This window comes from Brachyhypopomus gauderio, chromosome 6 (genome assembly GCF_052324685.1).
Source record: "Brachyhypopomus gauderio isolate BG-103 chromosome 6, BGAUD_0.2, whole genome shotgun sequence".
Classification (NCBI taxonomy): Eukaryota; Metazoa; Chordata; class Actinopteri; order Gymnotiformes; family Hypopomidae; genus Brachyhypopomus; species Brachyhypopomus gauderio.
The window spans coordinates 12,320,586-12,340,946 of record NC_135216.1 but is presented as its reverse complement, the minus strand read 5'-3'; the positions used below and the strand labels follow the sequence as shown (position 1 = coordinate 12,340,946).

Sequence of the window (20,361 nt, the reverse complement as noted above, 5' to 3'; positions counted from 1 at the left end):
AATGCTAGCTAGTGAGCTGTTAGCTGTTTACATTAATGAAGCTGTCGACAGGCTTAAATAGGCCACCTGAAACATACATTTAATCAACCAGACAGGAAATTAAGTATTTCTAAACGAGTTATCTCCTTCCGTTAATGTGACATTAAAAACGTTTGGTTAGGTCAGTTCCTGCCATGCAAATACTCACACAAGGTTCTTTGAATGTAATTTCCATGTAGCCTACTGTATGGTGATCATACAGGTCTTCAGTTTTAGTATGATATGAATAGAAATAAACTGTCATAATGTAAATTTAGCAAACTTAGCCTTCATGAAGCAAGGGCTCACAGGATGTTGGAGAAAATAAGACGAAGGGTGGGAGTGTAAGTGCGAGTAATGGGACGAGGCCATGCTACATAATACACTTGAATTTTCATACAGTGAAAGCTGTAGTTTCAACTTCATGATGTTCCAACCTTAAGTTCCTCATATGTTAAGGCCTGATTAAATTATAGCCCAGATGTCGAATTGTTTTACGTTTAGGGCCAGGGAACTACAAATATCTTCAGAAACCATGAATTTGTTAAATGTATCGTCAAAGAATACAAACAAAAATTTACCACAGACAACTGTTTATTTTAGTGAAACTCTAGGTTTGACCAGGATCACCGTCCTGGGCATACAAAAACAGCAAAAGATTGCAGGTGTTTTGATTTCTTTCCATATTGCTTGTCATTTCAGTGTTAATTTAGTCCTATTTGTTGTCTAATTTAAGCAGTTTCATTTCTTAGTTATGGTTAGTACATTGCCTCACAACAGAATAAATACTTGACTGGACCATATTTCCAAGGTGGATATCTTAAAATCCATTATCCATTTTTAATACCATCAAACAGTACTTTCCATTATTAATATTACAAATAAGGGATTCAAATACAACTGAACAGAAAAAATGCAGCATCTGATATCCAAAATAGCATAAAAGGGATTTCAACACTCCATCAAATCCACAAAGACATAACAAATGTATGCTATATAACCAAATAATTTGTCATCCGAGAGGGATATAATTAAAAGATTCATCATCCATTAAAGGTATGGATGGTAAGCACAAGCATATACATATATATAGAGAGAGAGGGAGAGAGAGAGGGCATGAGAAAGATGTCCTTGCAGAACAATGACAAATACTGTGATAAAGTGCACAAAGCTCATTCGTTTAACTCAGTTTATTCCTCCGAAATGCATAAACCCAGACACACTGCAGTGAATCCATAGTACAGGGCTGTTACAAAACAAAGAGCATTGGTGTCATGCCCCATTATTGATGCTCTTTATGATTTAATACACACACACACACACACACACACACACACACACACACATCAGGGGGGAAGGATGGAGTGTGAGTGCTGTCTCTAAGGCAGGAAGACAGTCATTTCAATGGAACTGTCTGCTTGTAAAGTGATCAGTCTCATGACAATGACTCCTCTCCTTCAGTGAACTCCAATCTCTGTGCAGGTGATACTTAAATGCAGGTCCATGTATACCTTACCACTGTGCAAACTTGGAAACTTGGTCAGTGCAACCACTACATACTATGCTCGTGTCCTTACGTACAAGTGTAGGTCATGCATACACATGCAAACAGCAAATTATACAATTTTAGGTTGATTAAATATAAATAAAAAAATACACACTCCAACATACATAGAAAACAGTATACTCCACCTAAACCGCAGCCCACATGCACACGTCTGAGTGTGCTTAGGGATGTTTTTACTTTTTTTTTTTTTAACATAATTTTTCACTCCCATCACAGGAATTCTTGTGGCAATGGTAGTACCTATGGTTTAACTTTTTCTCTTTTTTTTGCTTAAATAGCCAAGGCATTTCTGCACCAATAAGTAAACAAACAATGTTATGAATTACTAACAGTATGGATTGTTGTAGAGGTAGAGTCCTGTCAGTACTTCCTCAGAGTTTCAGACAAGACAGACAGAAATACAGAGCAACAGGCAGTCAGGCAGACACATGCCACCCCAGTTGCCTGAAAAAGGTGTTTCAATATTTTTTCCTTTTTAAAAAAAGCAGCAAAATAACAGGAGAAGCAGTAATAAATGAAAACGTCCAAAAACAGCTTGGTTTGTGCAACCGCTAGAGCCCCCGCGGTCTCTCACGCGTAAAGGACGACGTTATCAGGACAGTGCAGGCCGTCGGCGGAGTTCAAGGCTCGGCAGGTGGGCTGTGGTGGGGCAGTGGGGTGGGAGCACTTGGGACGGGGGGACTCGCAGTCGTCCGACGTGAGCTCGGCAATGTCGTCGGACTGCGTGTCGGACATCTCCAGGTCACTGCGGATGCTCTCTGGCTGAGCCAGGGTGACATCGCGAAGCCCCTCCCTGAGTGAGCCCCTTGGAGACAGGCCCAGAGATGAGCTGGTTAAAACCCCACCTCTGCGAGAGCTGCAGTCCTGAGGCTCCTCCCCTGAGCCAGGTGCCATTGCGGTGGTGGGCGGGGCCAGGTCCTCTTCACTAGTTAGACACAAATGGCTGGGCTTGGTTTCAATGTCCACTTGAATTTCCAGGTTTGTTCCTTCCCTGAAACACAATGTTCCACAGAAAACACGAGTTACACACAACGAAGGGGGCGGGTCCAAATTTGACAATACACCAAAGCAAGGTTACACACACACACACACACACACACACACCCCTACCTGTCAGGCAGCGTGTAGGAGGAGGTAATGGAGCCTGCCATGCCTCGAGTGCTGGCACAGTCACTGGCTGCACCCAAGCTCCCGGTCTCTCTCCGCACACCCTCCTTGCCAAGCTCAGCGCCTTGAACCTCCAACCTGCAGCATCAACACAGTTACGCTACAGTAACCTGCCAGACGCTGACCTGACCTTAAAGAGATTTGGTTTAGCTCGCATCTACACTTAAAATGAATACAAATCTTTTAGCCCTAATATTTTCACCGCCCACACTCTTCATCATACCTGCTGTATTTGCCCGTTCTGGCCCCGAGAGCCCCTCCTGCCAGTGTGTTGAAGTGGGGGGTGTCCCCCAGGACCCCGGGGGCCACAGACAGGCCTTCACTTGGGGAGGTGGTGCTGAGGCCACTGGCTCCCCCCTCCAGGCTGCTCTCTCCAAGGCTGGGGGACTTCAGCGCCCGCCATGCGTCAGCCACTACAAGAGGAAAAAGAAAGCATGCGGTCGAAAACAACCAATCACTGTTAAGCAAAGCAGTACTTTATTTACTCATGTAGGAAATATTTCATTTGTAAAATCGGAGGAACTTTGACCCCACTCACCCGTGATAGGTCCATCGTCCTCATCAAAGTCGATCCGGACGCCTCTGCCCTTCCCACGGCTGACCCCGCAGCCCCCGCCCCGGCACAGGGAGATGGGCACCACCCCATACACATACGCCAACATGATGGGCACACCAATACCTGGTCAACACATACATGCCCCTATTTAGCAAGGTCCCACTGAAAATTGTAGCATGTGTGCATGGCTTACCATTTGTCTTTAAGAAGCAGCTAAGAAATGTGATCATTAAATGTGGTTATATTTCTTCCTCATAAGATAACCTACCCACACTGACTGCCGCAAGCACTGGGGCAGTGATGATGGACAGGGCCACGCCCCCTGTGATGGCCAGATTTCGCCTGTGCTGTGAAGTTTTCTTTCCCTCGTAGTGGGCGTATATCTGCCCCCGACAGAAGAGTAGCAAGAACATCAAGGAAATGCAAGCATGATATGGTTCACATTTTAGTTGCATTTATTCTGACAAAGGAAAAGATGAACACTTAAAAGTATGTGACACTTAAAGCCCGAAACAGACGGTCTTAGTCAGAGCGATCTACACATTAATCAGTATAGTATGTGCGGTCCCAGAGAATTCAGGGTTTTTCGGGTTTTTTTTTCTTTGCGCTTTTTGTGGGTTTGGTAATGCAGTGGGGGGGGGGGGGGGGGGGGGGGGAATAGAAGAAGTTTTTAAAACTGTTTAACACTTCACCTTGTACTGTTTTTTTTTTCCAATCTGGGAGTTATCACTAAAATTGTTTTTCTTACAAACAACAGTCCTGGAGTCTGGGTCTATATATTTCAGCATAGTCTGTCTATAATTACCAATCAGGAAACACCAAGTCTCTAAGTACATGGACTTCACCCCCCATAGTTACTTTGTGCATACAGACAGCACACATAAGCATAGGCAATACTTCCTGGTTTTAGTATTTTATAGGCCTCAAAGTATATTTAAAAAAATTTATACATTTTTTTTTTTACAAGCTAGTGTCTGAAGGAAATGAAAATAACTTTGGCAGGGGAAGTCTCCTGGTTTAGCAGAGCTTGGGTCCTGCTCAACCCTGGCAAGCAGTATTGCAATGAAAGAGTATCGCACCCATAATGCAATAGGATCAAATGTAATCCAAACACGTGAACCATGGTGTGCACAGACAAGGAAGTGCAGGAAGCCTCTAGCCATTCCAGTAACAATGACCATGACTTTTTTTTCCATTTTTATTCAAATGTAGTTCCTCTTTGAAGCCATATCTAAATTCCCAGAACCCATCAATAAGTTAGTCACAACCCCAGCACGTCAGCACAAATGACTCAGAAACTCACCTTGCGTCCTACGTAAACAGGAATGCCAAGAACCATGGCGGGCACAGCGATGCCAGCGATCAGGGTGATGCCTACTGGGGCGCCAATCAAGGTGCCCAGCTGCCACAGAATCTTCTTCTTACGACTCCATGGCTTTTTTCCCCAGAAAGTGCAACCTGATGGACTGAGATGAACAGCGCAGAATGAGGCAGGCAGGCAGACGTGTGGGGGGGGGGGGGGGGGGGGGGGGTATTATTCTCAGCCTCCCCCAGCACGCCCAGGTGCCCGCAGGGAGGAACTGAACAGATGGCGGTGCTCCTGACGAGAGGACGCACGCAGGGTGTCGACGCTGGGCGTACCTGAGGTAGTGCAGGTCTGAGATCTCCTTCATACACAGCCAGCAGAACTCACAGCCACACACGGCACAGGTCATGTGATTACAGCTGCCGTCGTTCATCTTGATGATGTAGGCGCCGCATCGCGGACAGGGCTTGATGTCGTCGGCTGAGTGGGGGGATCACAGGGTTTGGGTTTAGGCAAACTAAAGTGCTCTTTAAAACACAACATGCTGAGCAGGTGCTTTTCGAAATGTCAGGCAATGTAACAGGAAATGCAGTCAGCAAAGGCCATGAGTCCTTTTTTTAGATTAGCAAGATGTGTAGAAAGATGTGTGGTTGGCTCTGAGGTGTGTGGATGAGTCTGAGATGTGTGGATGGGTCTGATTCACTGTTTAGAATATCAGGTCAAATATGGAGCATATATATAATTACATTATTATTATTATTATTATTATTATTATTATTATTATATTACATGGTTAATATAGGAGCACTCTAATGTGTGTTTAATTCTTGGTTCTTGGTACACATTGAGATCTTGTGTATTATTGTATATGATTTGTTCAGCGTTGGGGTCAGGCCGTGCCATGTGTGGAGGCTGCTACAGGAAACAGAGAAGAAGAGGCAGAAGACAAAGAGCAGGAAGTGGCGGTCACTCACTGGGCCCCTGCTCTGCTGTGTAACTGGGCGAGTGGGTGCTGTGGGTTCTCAGGGACAGCGCCCTCTGCTGGCGGGCTGAGTCGCATGTCTGGTTGGGGTGCCAGGGCTGCTTGCAGTGGTAGCAGAACTCGGCTCCACACCCTTCCCTGCCGCACACCAGCCTGGGGCAGCTGGCACAACCTGAGGCGATGACTGCAAACCTGGCAGAGGAGGGACCAGAGAGACACATGACCATCCCGTTTAAAACACCAGACACACAGATCCAAAGAGCGGATCAGGGAGCCCCGTGGTAACATTAATATGGGGATGTGCAACATGAGTTGTTAAAGGGTATCATGGCAGCGAAGCCATCTCTCATAATCAAATGGACTTGTGACCTCTTACTACAAACAACAGCATAAAGTTGTTACTGGAAGGAGGGGAAAAAGTTCTATCTGCAGGGCTACAGTTCACTGGGCAGCACATTTGCAGCGTAATAAAGCCCAGGGCAGACAGTGTAAGGGAACAGCACATCTGAAACTGACACTCCCTCTGTCCCGCATGTTCATGCTGGCTCAAAAAACAAGTCTAAGAAGACAATCCATTATTCACTCAAACACACAAAACGTAGCATGTACACTGTCCGGTGAGGAGGTAATGACCACTTTAATTAAATCCCAACCTCTGTTACCCATAGCAACACTTGTTCAGTGCAGCATCCCAGTCGCCATAGCAACTGACAGCAAGGGGCAGGCGGGGGGGGGGGAGATGTTGGGGGGGGTATACTGCTACATTCCCGGATTGGTTATCTCCTCCTTTCAGTCAAACTGGGACCGAGTTATGAAGCGGAGAACATGGAGAGTACAACTCCTCAAGAGTGAGAGAGAGTGAGAGTGAGAGAGAGAGAGAGAGAGGGGGGGGGGGCGAGAGAGAGAGAGGGGGGGAGAGCGAGAGAGGAAATAGAACGGATGGGAGTGGGATGCTGTGAATCTAATGAATCCAATGCAACGGATAGAAGAATGTGAGGTGAATCCGTGCTGCCGTGCACCCCACATATTGAACACATTACTCCACCTCACACCCAGTCGTCTACACACATATGCCCAAAGACAGAGGGTTAAAAAAAGCCATTCATCCTGCAAGATGACAAGCACATCTTAACGACACTTACACCACGGGGGAACAATACAAGCCCCATGGAAACCACCCATTACCCCTGCCACTGAAACGCTTCTCACTTTCCCTGCAGAAAAGGTCCTTCTCTGAAAAACTGCCATTTTGTGTGACGACCGTGGGCTTGAAAAGGGAGTGGTGCTGACTCAAAAGATGTGCCCGTGATAAGTGGGTCATCAACCCACCACTGGGCTCGACACGTCTGTTACGCGGCACGCAAGGCACTGCACAGTAAACACGCTCTCCCCAAATGACACATCCACCGACTGAAGCTTCCCACAAGTAGAACGACTGGTGTTCCGTCCCTGACCTTTCGGAGGCCTCCTACACCTGGTGAAGCAGGAACGGAGGGAGGGCAAACCTTTCCGACCGAAATACGAGGTCAGGTGAAAAGACAAACATTCGCGTCAGACGAACGCGTCAACCAATACCTGCCCACATCAAACTAACCAGCGTTTACTCGACGTCAGCAGCGATTCAGGGTCGGCGCTGGGCGTGCACCTTTCGGGGCGTTAAACAACGCGGGGTAGAGACCCCGACACTCACCCGCAGTCTGGGGCGGGGCACCAGCGGCAGTCCGGGTCCGAGGCGAGGCAGCGTCTGAGCAGGAACTCCTCGTACTTCTCCAGCAGAGCGGCGTCGTCCAGGATGAGGGCCACCTGGCGGGGCGCCAGCCTCTCGGCGCACTCGGGGCAGCTGAGCTGCACGCGGCTCTCCGTGATCTCGATGCGCAGGTACTGGCGCAGGCAGCACAGGCACGAGCGGTGACTGCAGCCCTGCAGCTCCGCCAGCTGCTCCCGGGGCTGCTGCACCAGGCACAGGGGGCACTCCAGGAGCTCGGGCCCCCCGGGCGAGGCCGGCTCGGCCGGGTCGGCGACGGGGGCGGCCGCGACGGGGGCGGGGGGTTCCGGAGAGGCGGCTACGGGTGCGGGAGGCTGCAGGAGCTGTTGCTGCTGTTGGTGGTGTAGCTGCTGGGCTAAAGGGGTGCCCACACTGCTCTTGCTTCCCCTGGAACCCCGTTTACTGTGGAAGAGGCTGGAGAAGGAGATCCTGGATTGCTTCTTGCCTGGTCCTCGACATTTGGGATTGGGAATGCCATTGACGGAAGAATGGGGCGATTCAGAGTCTTTTTCTGATCCCATTGCCCAGGGATGGCCTGCAAGAGTCCCTCGGCTTTGATCCTTATGAGTCTGGGACAAGTTCTAAATGGTAGGCCTCTTATCGTTGCAGTAATTCCGATGCCTACTTCCTCAAGAGCACACGAGTATTCAAACGAATCAAACAAATTCCAGTTCAACAGCAGTGGACAGTTCCAGTCATACAGTCACAACTTCCTTCTACACCATACAAGGAACAAAGCAATAAAACAACAAACGTAAAGATAAACTTCACAGAATAAGTCAGACGGAATGGAAAGAGAAACTGAAAAGTCCCCTCGCTGTCCTACGGGCTGCTGATCGTAACAGCCAGACGAGGCCGATTAGCAGTTAAGTAAACGTCTGTATTATGACCACAATTGTATGCACAGAAAAACAAGCTTTCTGCCGGTGAAAATCTATGTTTAATTTTTTTCTCAGGAAAAAAAGGGAAGTTTTTTTCAACAATATAAAATGAAAGTAATCATAATCGAGGCTGGAGATGCAATATATCCATCCGGCTCAGAATATCAATCTGACTGTCCTCTCTTCCCTGGAGTTCTCGGTCAGAGGGCTGAGGTGAGCTTCTCCGGTCAGCACCTCTCCTTCTCGGTGTCGGCCTGCCTGTAAAGAACAGAAACGGCACAGGAAGTGAGCGCAGAGAGCAGTGAGCTGTGAGGAGCGTGCACAGACCACGCACGCGCACCCCTCCTCTCAAAACCTGCAGCTTGCTGTTAACTCTTCATGTGCAACAGGACCACGGTACAGTACTGACGGTACCACAACACTGTACCGACGGTACCACAACACTGTACTGACTGCCATTTGACAGGCTCGAGACATTAGGGACCATGCATGAAATTACACTATTCACACACACAAATACATTAGCACTTAGATGATGTACAAAGGAAATACATAATAATAATAAGAATCAGCTAATTTTATTTTTTCCCCCAACTTGTAGGAAGCCCTAATATCTGTTAAGAGTATCTCAAACAGGCTACAAGTGTCTCACACCATAGTTTATTTTCTTCACACAGTGGTTTTATTTCTGGCTCCCGTATTTCACTTTTTACCTAGGTCCTTTATCTCCCTCCCTCCCTCCCTCCCTTCCTCACTCACTCCCTCTCTCTCTTTTTTGTATCTCAGTCGAGCTGACACCTTCTGCCTCAGTCTCAAACACACAAGCACACGCACAGTTCAGCTCTCACTCTCCACTTCACACTGCGCTACTAGTGGGGTTGCCATGGTGATCCTCACTACCAGTACAGCAAACAAGGACCCCTGCAGTGACTGGCACATCTGAGCGCACACAACACAATAGTATATTAAAGACCATGTGACCACAAAGGATTGACATCTTTCATGGTAGAGAGGACAAAAAACTTAAATAAAAGAAAGAGGAGCAAAAATCAAGTGTGCAGCAGAATCTGCTTGTAACACATAAAAGCAGAGTGTGTAAACGCAGACGGAGCACTCGGGGCACGCACACACACACACACACACACACACACACACTCTCTCTCTCAACACATTTCACCAGATGTGTCCTGGACTCCTCTGCTGACCCCTGGACAACCGCCACTGTAAATTGAGCGTTTTTACTGGAAACAGGAAACACGGGAGAGACCATGACAGTAGCATAACCTCATCTCCCTGAAAGCTTCATGCGAACGCAGACGTGTCCAGACGTGCACACTGCAGACTCAACACGCCAGGCCTCATGTTGCCACATCAAAGAATCAACTCAGCCCGTTTGTACAGAGCCATCACGGATTTTGTTTTTCCTTCAGTATTTTTCACACAATAACTCTACACACATTTTTTTTCTCCGGGGTCAGCCGAACATTGTGTAACACAAACAGCGGCACAGTGAGCTAGCCCCGAATCCTCCACCTCTCTCCTTCCCCTCCAGCGGGCCTGTGGTCTGATGTTAATGGCTCCATTAGACAAGCTGGGGTGGGAGTCAGAATGACCCACTTTTCCTCAGACCTGGTTAAATTGCTAAGAGCCATTACCGTGACCTGATATCTTAGCCCACTGGCGTCATGCACACCGGCACGTCATGAAAACACAGGCATAACAGTAATAATAACATTGAGAAATGCAGCCATGCTTTCATAACCTGACCCAACACACACACACACTCATGGTGATCTCTCTCCACAGTTACCATGGTGCTGCCTTAGCCATCCTGTTTAAAGGTTAGTGTTGAATCATAGGTAGGTCTGTTGGGGTATTTGGGCGGGTGTAGGGGGGAGAGGTCCATCTGTGTAGAAGTGCTGATCCAACAGGTAGCATCATAACCCTCTTATTCTTTGTTGGCCCCTGTTTAGAGGAGGCAGCAGCCTTCGCTAATGTAACTGATGACACATAATTACCATCTGTGCTCTCCGAGGTTTGGTGTGTGAGGCGCATGTGGGTGGACAACAAGTCTTCTTTGGTGGTGGTGGTTACAACACACAGTTTGCGAAGCCATGTGGCAGGAATTCAAGGGTATTCAAAATATATATTATACTTAAGAACACTCTGGGACATTGACACTGGGAAATAAAATGGATGAAAAAAGGTATGTTGCTTTTTTCTTCTTCTTCTGAACTGCTGAAAAGTGGACGAATAATAACCACTGAAAAACTCGTGATTAAAAATGTTATTACTGTGTTACACAAATCATAGCTGAGCTGTGTTGGCTGCTACTTGCAAAGCAGAGTCTCAAATGTCTCAGCCACACAGTGCAGTATTCCTGCACACTCTTCATGTTCATCAATGGTGCAGAGTTCCATCTGCAAGCTCCATCAATATACTGCATTACAGCCACAACCTCATTCACACAGCTGCAAATGACCTGGGCTTGTTATAACACAACTCAAATATTCAATTGGTGACCCATTTTTGGTCACATATGTGAGTTTACGTGTCTACGCAAGCAAGTCTGTTCATGTAATGTTGCCTCAGTCACGCTACCAAAACTTTAATTGCCAACTTTACAAACATAGCCGGGGTGCGAGCCACACTTCCTCTCGCACTGCCAGTTCTAATAACCAGAGTGCTGCAGAACACGAAGAGAAAGAAACAACGCAGACAGAGGCAGCTAAACGAAACCACCACACTGTAAACCACTGCAGCTTCCTACAGCACTTGGACGGACAAGAGAGAGTCGTAGCTGGTAGACAGTGGGCACAGCCGAATGTCCAGAATGCAATGGCTGCCTGATATGGGAGAGGTCTCTGCCTGCGCGTGTAAAGGACAGAGACGCCCGAAGGAACGCTAGCAAAGACTGTAATCGTGTTTGAGCTTCAGTCATCACAGTGACTGGTCAGCCACAGGCCTACCATCGGGACAGGTCTGTTTGAGCTTCAGTCATCACAGTGACTGGTCAGCCACAGGCCTACCACCGGGACAGGTCTGTTTGAGCTTCAGTCATCACAGTGACTGGTCAGCCACAGGCCTACCATCGGGACAGTTCTGTTTGAGCTTCAGTCATCACAGTGACTGGTCAGCCACAGGCCTACCATCGGGACAGGTCTGTTTGAGCTTCAGTCATCACAGTGAATGGTCAGCCACAGGCCTACCATCGGGACAGGTCTGTTTGAGCTTCAGTCATCACAGTGACTGGTCAGCCACAGGCCTACCATCGGGACAGTTCTGGTTCCACCAACATGACGGTGCACGTCAGAAATACTCATCTGAAAGTCACGCACCTTCAAATCGGAACGACCGAAGAGTTGTTTAATAACCTGGTATCAACGTATTCCATGTTTCATCGATATTGATTTGTTATGATAAGGTTTTTCCATATAAGGAAATAAGATAAGATCTTACATGAGAAACATTTTAATTAAAATGGCAGCCTTTGGGGCTGATCACACAAACTGTGAACACAAAATGATTCGATACAAAATTGTAGAAGTACAACAATAGCACAGGCCAACACTTTGGGTCTCTGCCATATCCTCATCTTCACTGTGACCGATGAGTGCAGTTAGTCCGTACGTTCTCAGAGGCCCCGGACAGTGTGGCCAGTGACAGCCCAGCACATCGTTCACCCCGAGACCCGAGACTCAGCATTAGCAGCCTCCCCAGCACTCACGCTCCTGCCCACACACCACCACCACCAGGGCTGGGTCTGCTTGCTGTTCCGTCATGCTTGCAGTTGAGCACTTCCCAGGCTCAGGACATGTCAACCAGACGTCCCCATCAGACGTTTCCCTTCAGACTTCTCTTTTATGATGAACGGGATCTGACATATTACGTAATCTTCTCACCTCGTGAATAACAACTTAAAGAATTCCCAATTCATTATTGCATCTATTTAACTGATGGCATTCTGAAGCATGTTTAATCTACTGTATTAAAAAAAAAAAGATAAATGACAATACATTTATAGTATTTTGTAAAAATTATTATTCAGAATGACACACAGAAGTGAGTTGTCTCCTTGGAAACAATACATCTTTATGCTAGTGGAGGGCAATACACAGACATAGAGGATGTTTTTTGTGTGTGGTTGTGTTGTTCCCCACAACCCCCACCCCTCCTCCATCACTAGGACAGCTTATTAACTAAAAGTAGTTTTTAGTTGATAAGCTGTCAGCATAGACAAATTACAACTACAACAACACAAACTACTGGGAGATGATACAACTGAGGTAAATTCTGAGTGAGGCTAAATATTCGGAATCTGTAAGAGAAATGATTGCTACCTTTACCCAAAATCAAAATCTTTTTCAATATTCCGATAAACTGCCTGAGTAAAATGACTGGTGTAAAAACGATACCAAAAATATCAGCCACCCCCTCCACCCCGGTAAGTTTCACTTTAACTGAACAGAACAAAGAAACGACATCATTTGAATCACATGAATGAAATTACAGGAAGTGCGATGGAGCAGAACAAGAACTTTCCACAGAATTTACCATGGAACTGAAACCAGTAGTAAAAGAGAGGAGAATCTGTCCATTCCCTGGAAAAGGTCCAAAGTGCTGTCCTCCATCCGTATATGTTATATGTAATGTAAACGAGCCGTAAGTCCTACACTTAGGCCGTAATGGGGGAGGACGTCTCTGGGTTGTTGAATGTTTAATGCCATGCTCAAACAACAACAAAAAAAGAGCCATTAAAGAACGAGAGAGGGAAGTGTGTGTGTGTGTGTGAGAACAACATGAACGACTGCAGTGTGAGAGGGGTTTAGTGTAAGAGAGAAAGGGTGGACCCACACAGGCTGAGGAGAGACTAAAACGGGTCCAAACGTTGTCCCCGTGTGGACAAACTCAGCGGGCTCTGGGTGGACCCACCACCTTTACCGTCGTAATACGACACCAGAACGCCACTGGACCGTAATTACACGACAAAGACTAAAGTAAGCTACATTGTAAAGGAAGCCCCATATCAGGCCCATATAAAAGCGAGGGAGAACCAGCCTGTGTTCGTCTCGTTAACATTGGGCCAAAACTACAGCTGTATATTGCGGCGACGGTTGGCAAAACGAAAACGAACCGACACCGTCCACATCGATTTTGTCATCGCGTCGTTTCGCACGACTGGGAACTTTCAAACGCATCTCGTCTCGTTTTGATGTTAATCGTTACGAGTAGTACTAATTAAGACCAATAACCCGCTTAAAAAACTACAACTACGCTACAAATCTCCTTACCTGAAAAAAATATTGACAACAAATGTTGCTCCCTGGAACAGCGAGACGGTTCGGCAGAACAGGGCGGAACACGGAGCACTATTGTGCTGTGTGCGCTGTCTGTCCAGTCAGTTCTCCGAGGGGGATCTTCGCAGCAGAATCTTATACAATATACACATTCCTCCGTCAGTAGAAGATGTGCTCCCTGTCCCGGTTACTCTACCCAGCTGTATCCAGCTCCACACATTATGTCCGCTGCTTCTCCGTTCCATTGACGTCATAGAGGAAAGCCCCACTGAGTGACGCGCCTCGCATTCTTTTGGAAACCCCACCCCGTGATGTCACATTTGAAACGATAGGTCGCCTTGCGTATCCCGAAACTTTTAACGGGAATAAAACCCACACAATCCTAAACTGAAAGTAAAGAGATTTTTTGGAAATACTTTCGCGAATTAAATCCTGACTTGAATTTGGCCTCAATTATGCTCATTTTAATCCATAAACCTTTGTACAAAATGAATCATACATGAAATATACTTGGTGCCTAAATTAAAGGACACATCTGCAGAATAGTGCAGGATACAAATTAATCTAAATTTATTCAAAGCATAATAGAAGACCCTAAGAACACCCAATACGATCACATAAAGATGATCAAAGATATTGTAAAATAGTATATTTTTATTAAGTAAAACAGATCACAGCATTGTTTGTTGTCAACAATAGACTGCACAAAATAATGCATAATATCTATCCATCGTAATTAAATTACAGGATATGGACACCCTCCACCTTTTTGTCTCATCTGGATCAGAGTGGATGGAGGAGGCAGGGACTCAAACAGCTGTAAAGGGAAAAAAGCCTTATGTAAATCAGCAATCAATTCACAAGTGTACTCAAGGCAAAATACAATCTCAACTTGTTCCACTCAAATGGCTCACAAAATGCAGCACCCACAAAATGCTAAATCACACGACCTCTGGAGGACATGATTATTACTACAATAAGCCTTGCAACCAGAAGCGCAATAAGGCTCACATTTCACCTTGATGTGCAAGTAAACAGAGTTTGCCAAGTAATAGCAAAAGTAAAATCAAATAAGACAGAGAAGTGCAGAGGATAAATTTAATTTCTACAGATTAGCAAAATAAATCACAGACTGAGTAATTTATTTTGGCGTGCAGCATGTCTCAAAGGAATAGGTCAAAAGAAGATGAAAAGCAAACCATTATCCAGGTTCCAGAGAGGTTAGTGTTGTAGTTTTACTTGCTAGCAAACAAGAGAGGTTAGTGTTGTAGTTTTACTTGCTAGCAAACAAGTATTAAAACTCAAGAACTCAAGACACCTATTGAGAAATACAGGATGGGCAATGACGCCACAGGAGGACACGGATGGAGAGAGGGAAGAAGCTGGAGGAATGACTTAGATAAATAACACAAGGTCTTTACAGGCGGCAGCTGAGAAGGCTGCGAGGATGGAGGCGAAGACGACGTCCGGGGACTGTGCGGCGTCGATGGCGCGGTGCAGGCCGCGGGAGCTGTAGTACTGCACCAGCGGTGCCGTCTGTCTGTGGTAGGCGTCCAGACGTGCACGCAGGGTCGTCTCGTTGTCGTCGCTGCGACGGGACAGAGGCTCGCCGGTCACCTAGCGGGGCAGAGGACACCAGCGTTCACACCAGGGCCGCCATGCACGAGGCTCAGGGAACAAGCACAGGGCCACCCTTAAGGTCTGGGATAGATCGTATGGTGACCGCCCTCCAGAGTTCAGCCTGAGGCGATTGACAAGGATTTGTGACAGATCGCAAAGATCACATACTCTGGCTTGCTGGAATTCTACATAACCTCAAGAAATTCAAGTAGGACAATGATTTAAATGAAGTTCAATGTAGCTCACTGCAGTGGTTGCTAATTCTCAGGAAAGTCCAGACAATCCACATTTTGGCTCAGTTTTAGCTTCTAGCACAACTGAAACAATGTGGACAGTCTGGTACTCCCTGAAAACTCGTTTGAACTACTGCAAACATTATGTTGAGACATCATTTCAACTACAGTGATCTTTGGAAAATAAGTAGTCTTCGGTAGTGACTGGTGTGTTTGTCAGATAAGCAGTTGTGCTGATGGCGTTAACCCTATAATAGGCTAATATGTCATTGTTATAAAATAGAAATCTACTTGGAATTTGAAGTGAAGATACTGAATATAACAAGCAGTTCCCTTATTCATTGCAAATTTGGTAATTTCCAAACTGATCTAGCAGGATATAGTCACTTACATCATCCTTCATGGGTTCTTTGGGTGGGTTAAACTCTTCATGGTAGGAACGGCCACTGGGCTGATGAATTAGCCTAAAAAGTCACATATCAGGAAAGTCTGGTTAAGCTCACCCTCTAAGGTCCAAGTCATAAAGGAAATCCCATCAAACCCATTACATTTAGCCAGCATCACAGCACAGAGAGCACCCAGCTGCTGTGATGCACTGTTCTGCTTTCAAAATAACAAGAGAACAGAAATCACCAATTACTCAACATCCTTATTTGGAAGCTATAAAACATTGAATGGCATTCAAGAACTCCCCAAGTCAAAGGATTTCCAGAATCTCTGTATTTCAGCCTTTTCACATCTTTCAAGAAAACCATGTGATGTTGTGTGGTCATAGTGGTCAAGGGTAGGTGCTATGAACACTAATATTCATGTGGCTGTAAGAGCAGTAGTGTATTATTTTTCTTGTTATGCCTGTAAAGACACAAACACCCATGGAAGTGATCCAAAATCATGTTTACTTCATACAACTCCTGTCACTTGGCTAGTTGCACTGCTTGTTGTTGGTAGGAGGTTAAATTCTTCTCGTCATGGGACCAGGTTCCTCTTCCTTGAGGTCCAGCTTCTGTTCTGCTTTTTTTGTCACCAGACTTCAGCGTGTCCATCATCTCCCTCCAAGACATATCAGATGATGTCATACCAGCTGCTCTTGGGGGTCCGTTGCTCTCCCATGCCTTGTTTAGGGTGTCGAGTGGTGCCCTCACTTGCCTGCCATAGAGGTGTCTGAATGCTGAAACCATGGTAGCCCACAGACGCATGTTATACTCCTGTATAGTGCAAAGTGAAGGTACATCGGCCACCCCCAGTGCCATGGTCCCAGTCACAGATCTGCCAAGCATCGACTTCAGAATGTGGTTGAAACATCTTACCACATCTGTCTGCAATCTGTATGGTAGAATGGCTGATTGGTCTTTGTAGTAGAAGGTAGAAAGATGGTTAATGCGTAGCATTGTGAATGCTTCCTTAAACTGTCTGGACGTGAAATTAGTGCCCTGGTCTGTAAGGACCTCCCTCTATCCTTGTCTATCCATGTGAACGGCTGTTTTAGTACATTTGCTTTGTTTTGAACAGTAAGAATTGTTAGCTATACTTGCTATTGTTCTCTGTAGCCCTACCCAGGACGTAGCACGTCCTTATTCCAGCGCTAACAGGATCATGTTTGCCAGGGCTACAAGCTGCTCTTCTGACTCATTTTGACAGTATAGTTTTACTTCTCTAAAAAAAAAAAACCTGTTCGGTAACTCCCTTTTCTGAGCTAGTTTTGTTTTGTCGAATTTCAATTCACCCATTTGTCTGTAGCTCCACTAAGTCACTTGTGATGGGACTGAGATCTTGGAGTGCTAGACTGGTCTACCAATATTGGCACATAGCTGCATAAAATAAACAGTATGGAGCGGTTCTACTTACGGGCTGGCAACACCTAGTTCAGCAGTATGCCTGGCAGTCAATATACTTCTGCTGCTGGGTGTTCCCTCTCATTCCCATGGACACACCTTACTCCAATATGGTGTCCCTTCTCCTAGACATGAATTTGACTAATGCCGTTTAGCTTGCATTTGCAGAGAATTGCCTCCTTGACTGTCTGCTCTGGGTTCATCACATGTTTGCATATTCAAACACCAATATTAATAATAATAACATTTAATGTCATCTTGTAATGGCTGCCTTCTGGTTGCGGTCCAGCACTGGTACAGTATTGTGGGTGTGGCTGGGATTTGTAGGCTGTGCTGTATGTCAGCTTGGCTATTCACTGTGGCTTGTGATGTATGGCTACTTGGCACTTTTTCCTTCTGAGCCTGGTGAGCAATGTATGCCTTACCTGATGGTGTTCAGGTCAGCTCTCAAGGCTGTTGCTTCAGCCTCTCCTGATGAACATGTTTGTGACTGTGTGAACTGAAGTTGGAGTGAGTGCCATCAGTTTCCCTTTTGCTGAACTTCTTGTCCCTCGCTCATGTGTTTGGCTTCTTGGATCTTAATGAGCTGCTGGAGTTTTTCTGAGCTTCCAGTTTCACTGGCATTTCAATGCTTCCAATTACATTTTACGATTCTATGCTTTCAACAATCAGTTCCTCCCGATGTCTTTCCACTTTTCTTGAAGGATGCATTTCCCAAGCTTTGCCACAGATTGTGAATTTCCTACTGGATTGGATTCAACAATGCTGCTACCATTTGTGATGCAATACACATGAAATGAAATACAGTAGGTTACAGTGACAATTTTGACTGTTGAGATATGCACATCTCTCATTAATGGCAACTTTTAACCAGTTTGTACTAGAATAATTCATTTTTTTATGGTGACGTTGTATCTCTGCACTGGTGATGAACCCGACAGCCATATGGCATGACACCCAAGAAATTAGGCTAGCTCTTAAGGTTACATTAGGCTACCTGATGTTGTTGCCCTTTATAATACACTTGTGGGTTTTTTTTATGTTTTCTCCTGCTTCAAAATCACTTTGGTTTTCGTGATATTTTTTTATTTTGGTCATATTAAAATATGCTAGCCTAACCCAGACCAAGACCTGCCTGACTCACAGGTGCCACGCCCACTGGCACATCCGTGTCAACTACCACATCATCTTACCTCCCACAGATCCTGCGGACCAAAAGAGAATCGTCCACAGAGAACTCAACGACGGAGTCCAATTTCTCTGAGCGTTTGTCAAGTAGATTATCCAACTATTGTACAGAGGAACAGAATCAGAATCAATTATGGAACGTTAACAATGAGCTATTGTTTATATTTGAAATTGCTAACCTACAAACTTAACAAACATAATCTTTACCATTTCTGCTTGCTTGACTGTGCGAGGAAAACCATCCAACAGAAATCCATTCTTACAGGGAGCAGTGTCCAGGTTCTTCTCTATAAGTTCCACAACCATCTCATCACTCACCTTATAATAAGAGACAGACAGGCATACAAAAACTTAGCAATCCAAGCACTGGGGCCTTAACATTTGGCCTAAAATGGTGTCTGTGATATGCAGGGCTTGTGTTATGCTGCAAATTCATTCATCTGCTCTACCAGTTTGCCAGAGTCCATGGTCTGTTTTAGTCTTTGGCCAAGTTCTGAGCCAGACGCCACCATTGCTCTCAGCATGTCCCCAGTGGCCAGATGACACACGCAATACTTCTCTGCCAGTCTGGGAGCCTGTTCCAATCCACAAGAGAAAGAAGTTGAACTTAAAGTTGCATTAAAACGTCTTAGGAATGATGTCTATCAAACACTGTCGCATATTTTTCATTTGGGATGTCAATGCATTGAATCATGCATTTCAAACTGACATCAAAAGCTCTGTTATGATTGATATCTTGGAAGAAATGAACTCAAAACTACTCACGATCAGTTTGAGATTAATCTGCAATATCCTTTGGGATCAATAAAGTCGATTGATTTATCAAAAACCTATACACATCATATGCAATTTGAGTCATACGGTACACCACAACTGGTATAAATAACCGTATAAGCCCAATATTGTTTAATTGTGTGGTGCAAACATATTCTCAGTAGGTCCACATAAATTAGGTCATGTGGTCACGAAATTACTAAATTCAACCTAGCTATAAAATGTACTGAACTAATTCCATTATAAAACTGGATGTAGCCCACATTTAAGACCTGACCAATAAATAAATAAAGATTTCAAGCATAAATAATTCAAAGTGAAAATTGAGATCTTTCACACATTCTTTGCAATTAACAATGGTACAGACAGTTACCCCCCTGGGTGGAGATTAGGACCACTGAAGTGAAACTACACCTTTATCAGGCAAGTCCATACAACTACCAACCAGGACCAGTGAAGTGAAACTACACCTTTATCAGGTCCATACAACAGACACATGAGCCAAAGCACCACCCAATATGATCTCGTGGTTCACCAGACTCCACGGATGGACCTCAACCATCTAAAGTTTGCGTTAATCACTTACAGCATTTAATAAACGGTATAAGCAGTTCACCACCAGTAATGTATGGGCCGTTTAAAAGGTAAGAGTATCATTAACGGACTACACACACATACACACACATAATATAACGTTACACACACTTGGAGCTGCTGCACCGTAAATGAGCCACGAGGTCATGTTGAACTAATACCGAGCTACACGGCTAACTGGGTATGTTTCGAGACCGTGTCTCACCTGAGTCCCTTTCCCAGCTCCTGGCGGGCCGAGGAGAATAGCTCTAATTCCTTTACGTATGCCAGAAACGACATCATCTGGTGGCGTGCTGGGAGCCATGATCGATTTGTAAGCGGCGAGGAACTTCGACCCTCCAGCGAACTCACTACAAGCCACCTCAGAGCGGAAAGGAAGCGTAGACGTCTCGTTGCCGGTGCGTTGAACACAACGTGTTCTCTCATTGGTCCGTTGAACACAACGTGTTTTCTCATTGGTGCGTTGGCAAGCCGGTCAAACAGAAGCCACGCTGATTGGATAGAAGGGCATTCCTCGCTCCACACGATATCCGTTTATCGCATTGTTGCGGGGCACGTAGCGGTGGCGGCTTAATGCCATG

General features: G+C 45.7%; 2 protein-coding genes across 3 annotated transcripts; both read right to left on the bottom strand.

The window, feature by feature from the left end:
• Positions 1-1,714: 1,714 nt before the first annotated feature.
• Positions 1,715-13,794, bottom strand: rnf19b (ring finger protein 19B). The gene is made up of 10 exons (XM_077008718.1): positions 13,534-13,794; positions 7,287-8,500; positions 5,589-5,788; positions 4,950-5,094; positions 4,612-4,774; positions 3,577-3,691; positions 3,291-3,431; positions 2,976-3,165; positions 2,696-2,830; positions 1,715-2,576 (listed from the first exon to the last, which is right to left on the bottom strand). Exons 2-10 carry the CDS (start codon positions 7,880-7,882, stop codon positions 2,156-2,158), a joined length of 2,106 nt encoding a protein of 701 aa, XP_076864833.1. The 5' UTR covers positions 7,883-8,500; positions 13,534-13,794; the 3' UTR covers positions 1,715-2,155.
• Positions 13,795-14,173: 379 nt separating this feature from the next.
• On the bottom strand, positions 14,174-20,160 carry ak2 (adenylate kinase 2). 2 transcript variants are annotated; one of them, XM_077008717.1, is made up of 7 exons: positions 19,986-20,160; positions 18,862-18,987; positions 18,620-18,730; positions 18,418-18,512; positions 15,784-15,856; positions 14,961-15,156; positions 14,174-14,356 (listed from the first exon to the last, which is right to left on the bottom strand). In XM_077008717.1, the coding sequence occupies exons 1-7, from the start codon at positions 20,082-20,084 to the stop codon at positions 14,349-14,351; spliced, it is 708 nt and encodes a 235-aa protein (XP_076864832.1). In that variant the 5' UTR covers positions 20,085-20,160; the 3' UTR covers positions 14,174-14,348. The 2 variants fall into 2 exon arrangements, with proteins under 2 accessions (XP_076864832.1, XP_076864830.1); XM_077008715.1 differs by lacking the exon at positions 14,174-14,356 and having other exon boundaries at positions 14,624-15,156.
• Between the last annotated feature and the right edge of the window lie 201 nt (positions 20,161-20,361).

Bases quoted from the DNA above. Each gene is read 5' to 3' on its own strand.
- rnf19b (XM_077008718.1), bottom strand. From the start codon at position 7,882: ATGGGATCAGAAAAAGACTCTGAATCGCCCCATTCTTCCGTCAATGGC. The intron at 3,692-4,611 runs GTGAGTTTCTGA...TGTCGGGGGCAG, and splicing joins CTGTTTACGTAGGACGCAAG to ATATACGCCCACTACGAGGG. The intron at 3,432-3,576 runs GTAGGTTATCTT...TGTGTTGACCAG, and splicing joins GCTTGCGGCAGTCAGTGTGG to GTATTGGTGTGCCCATCATG.
- ak2 (XM_077008715.1), bottom strand. From the start codon at position 20,084: ATGGCTCCCAGCACGCCACCAGATGATGTCGTTTCTGGCATACGTAAA. The intron at 18,731-18,861 runs GTAGAGCAGATG...TCTTATTATAAG, and splicing joins CCATGGACTCTGGCAAACTG to GTGAGTGATGAGATGGTTGT. The intron at 15,857-18,417 runs GTAAGATGATGT...GTGACTTTTTAG, and splicing joins GTCCGCAGGATCTGTGGGAG to GCTAATTCATCAGCCCAGTG.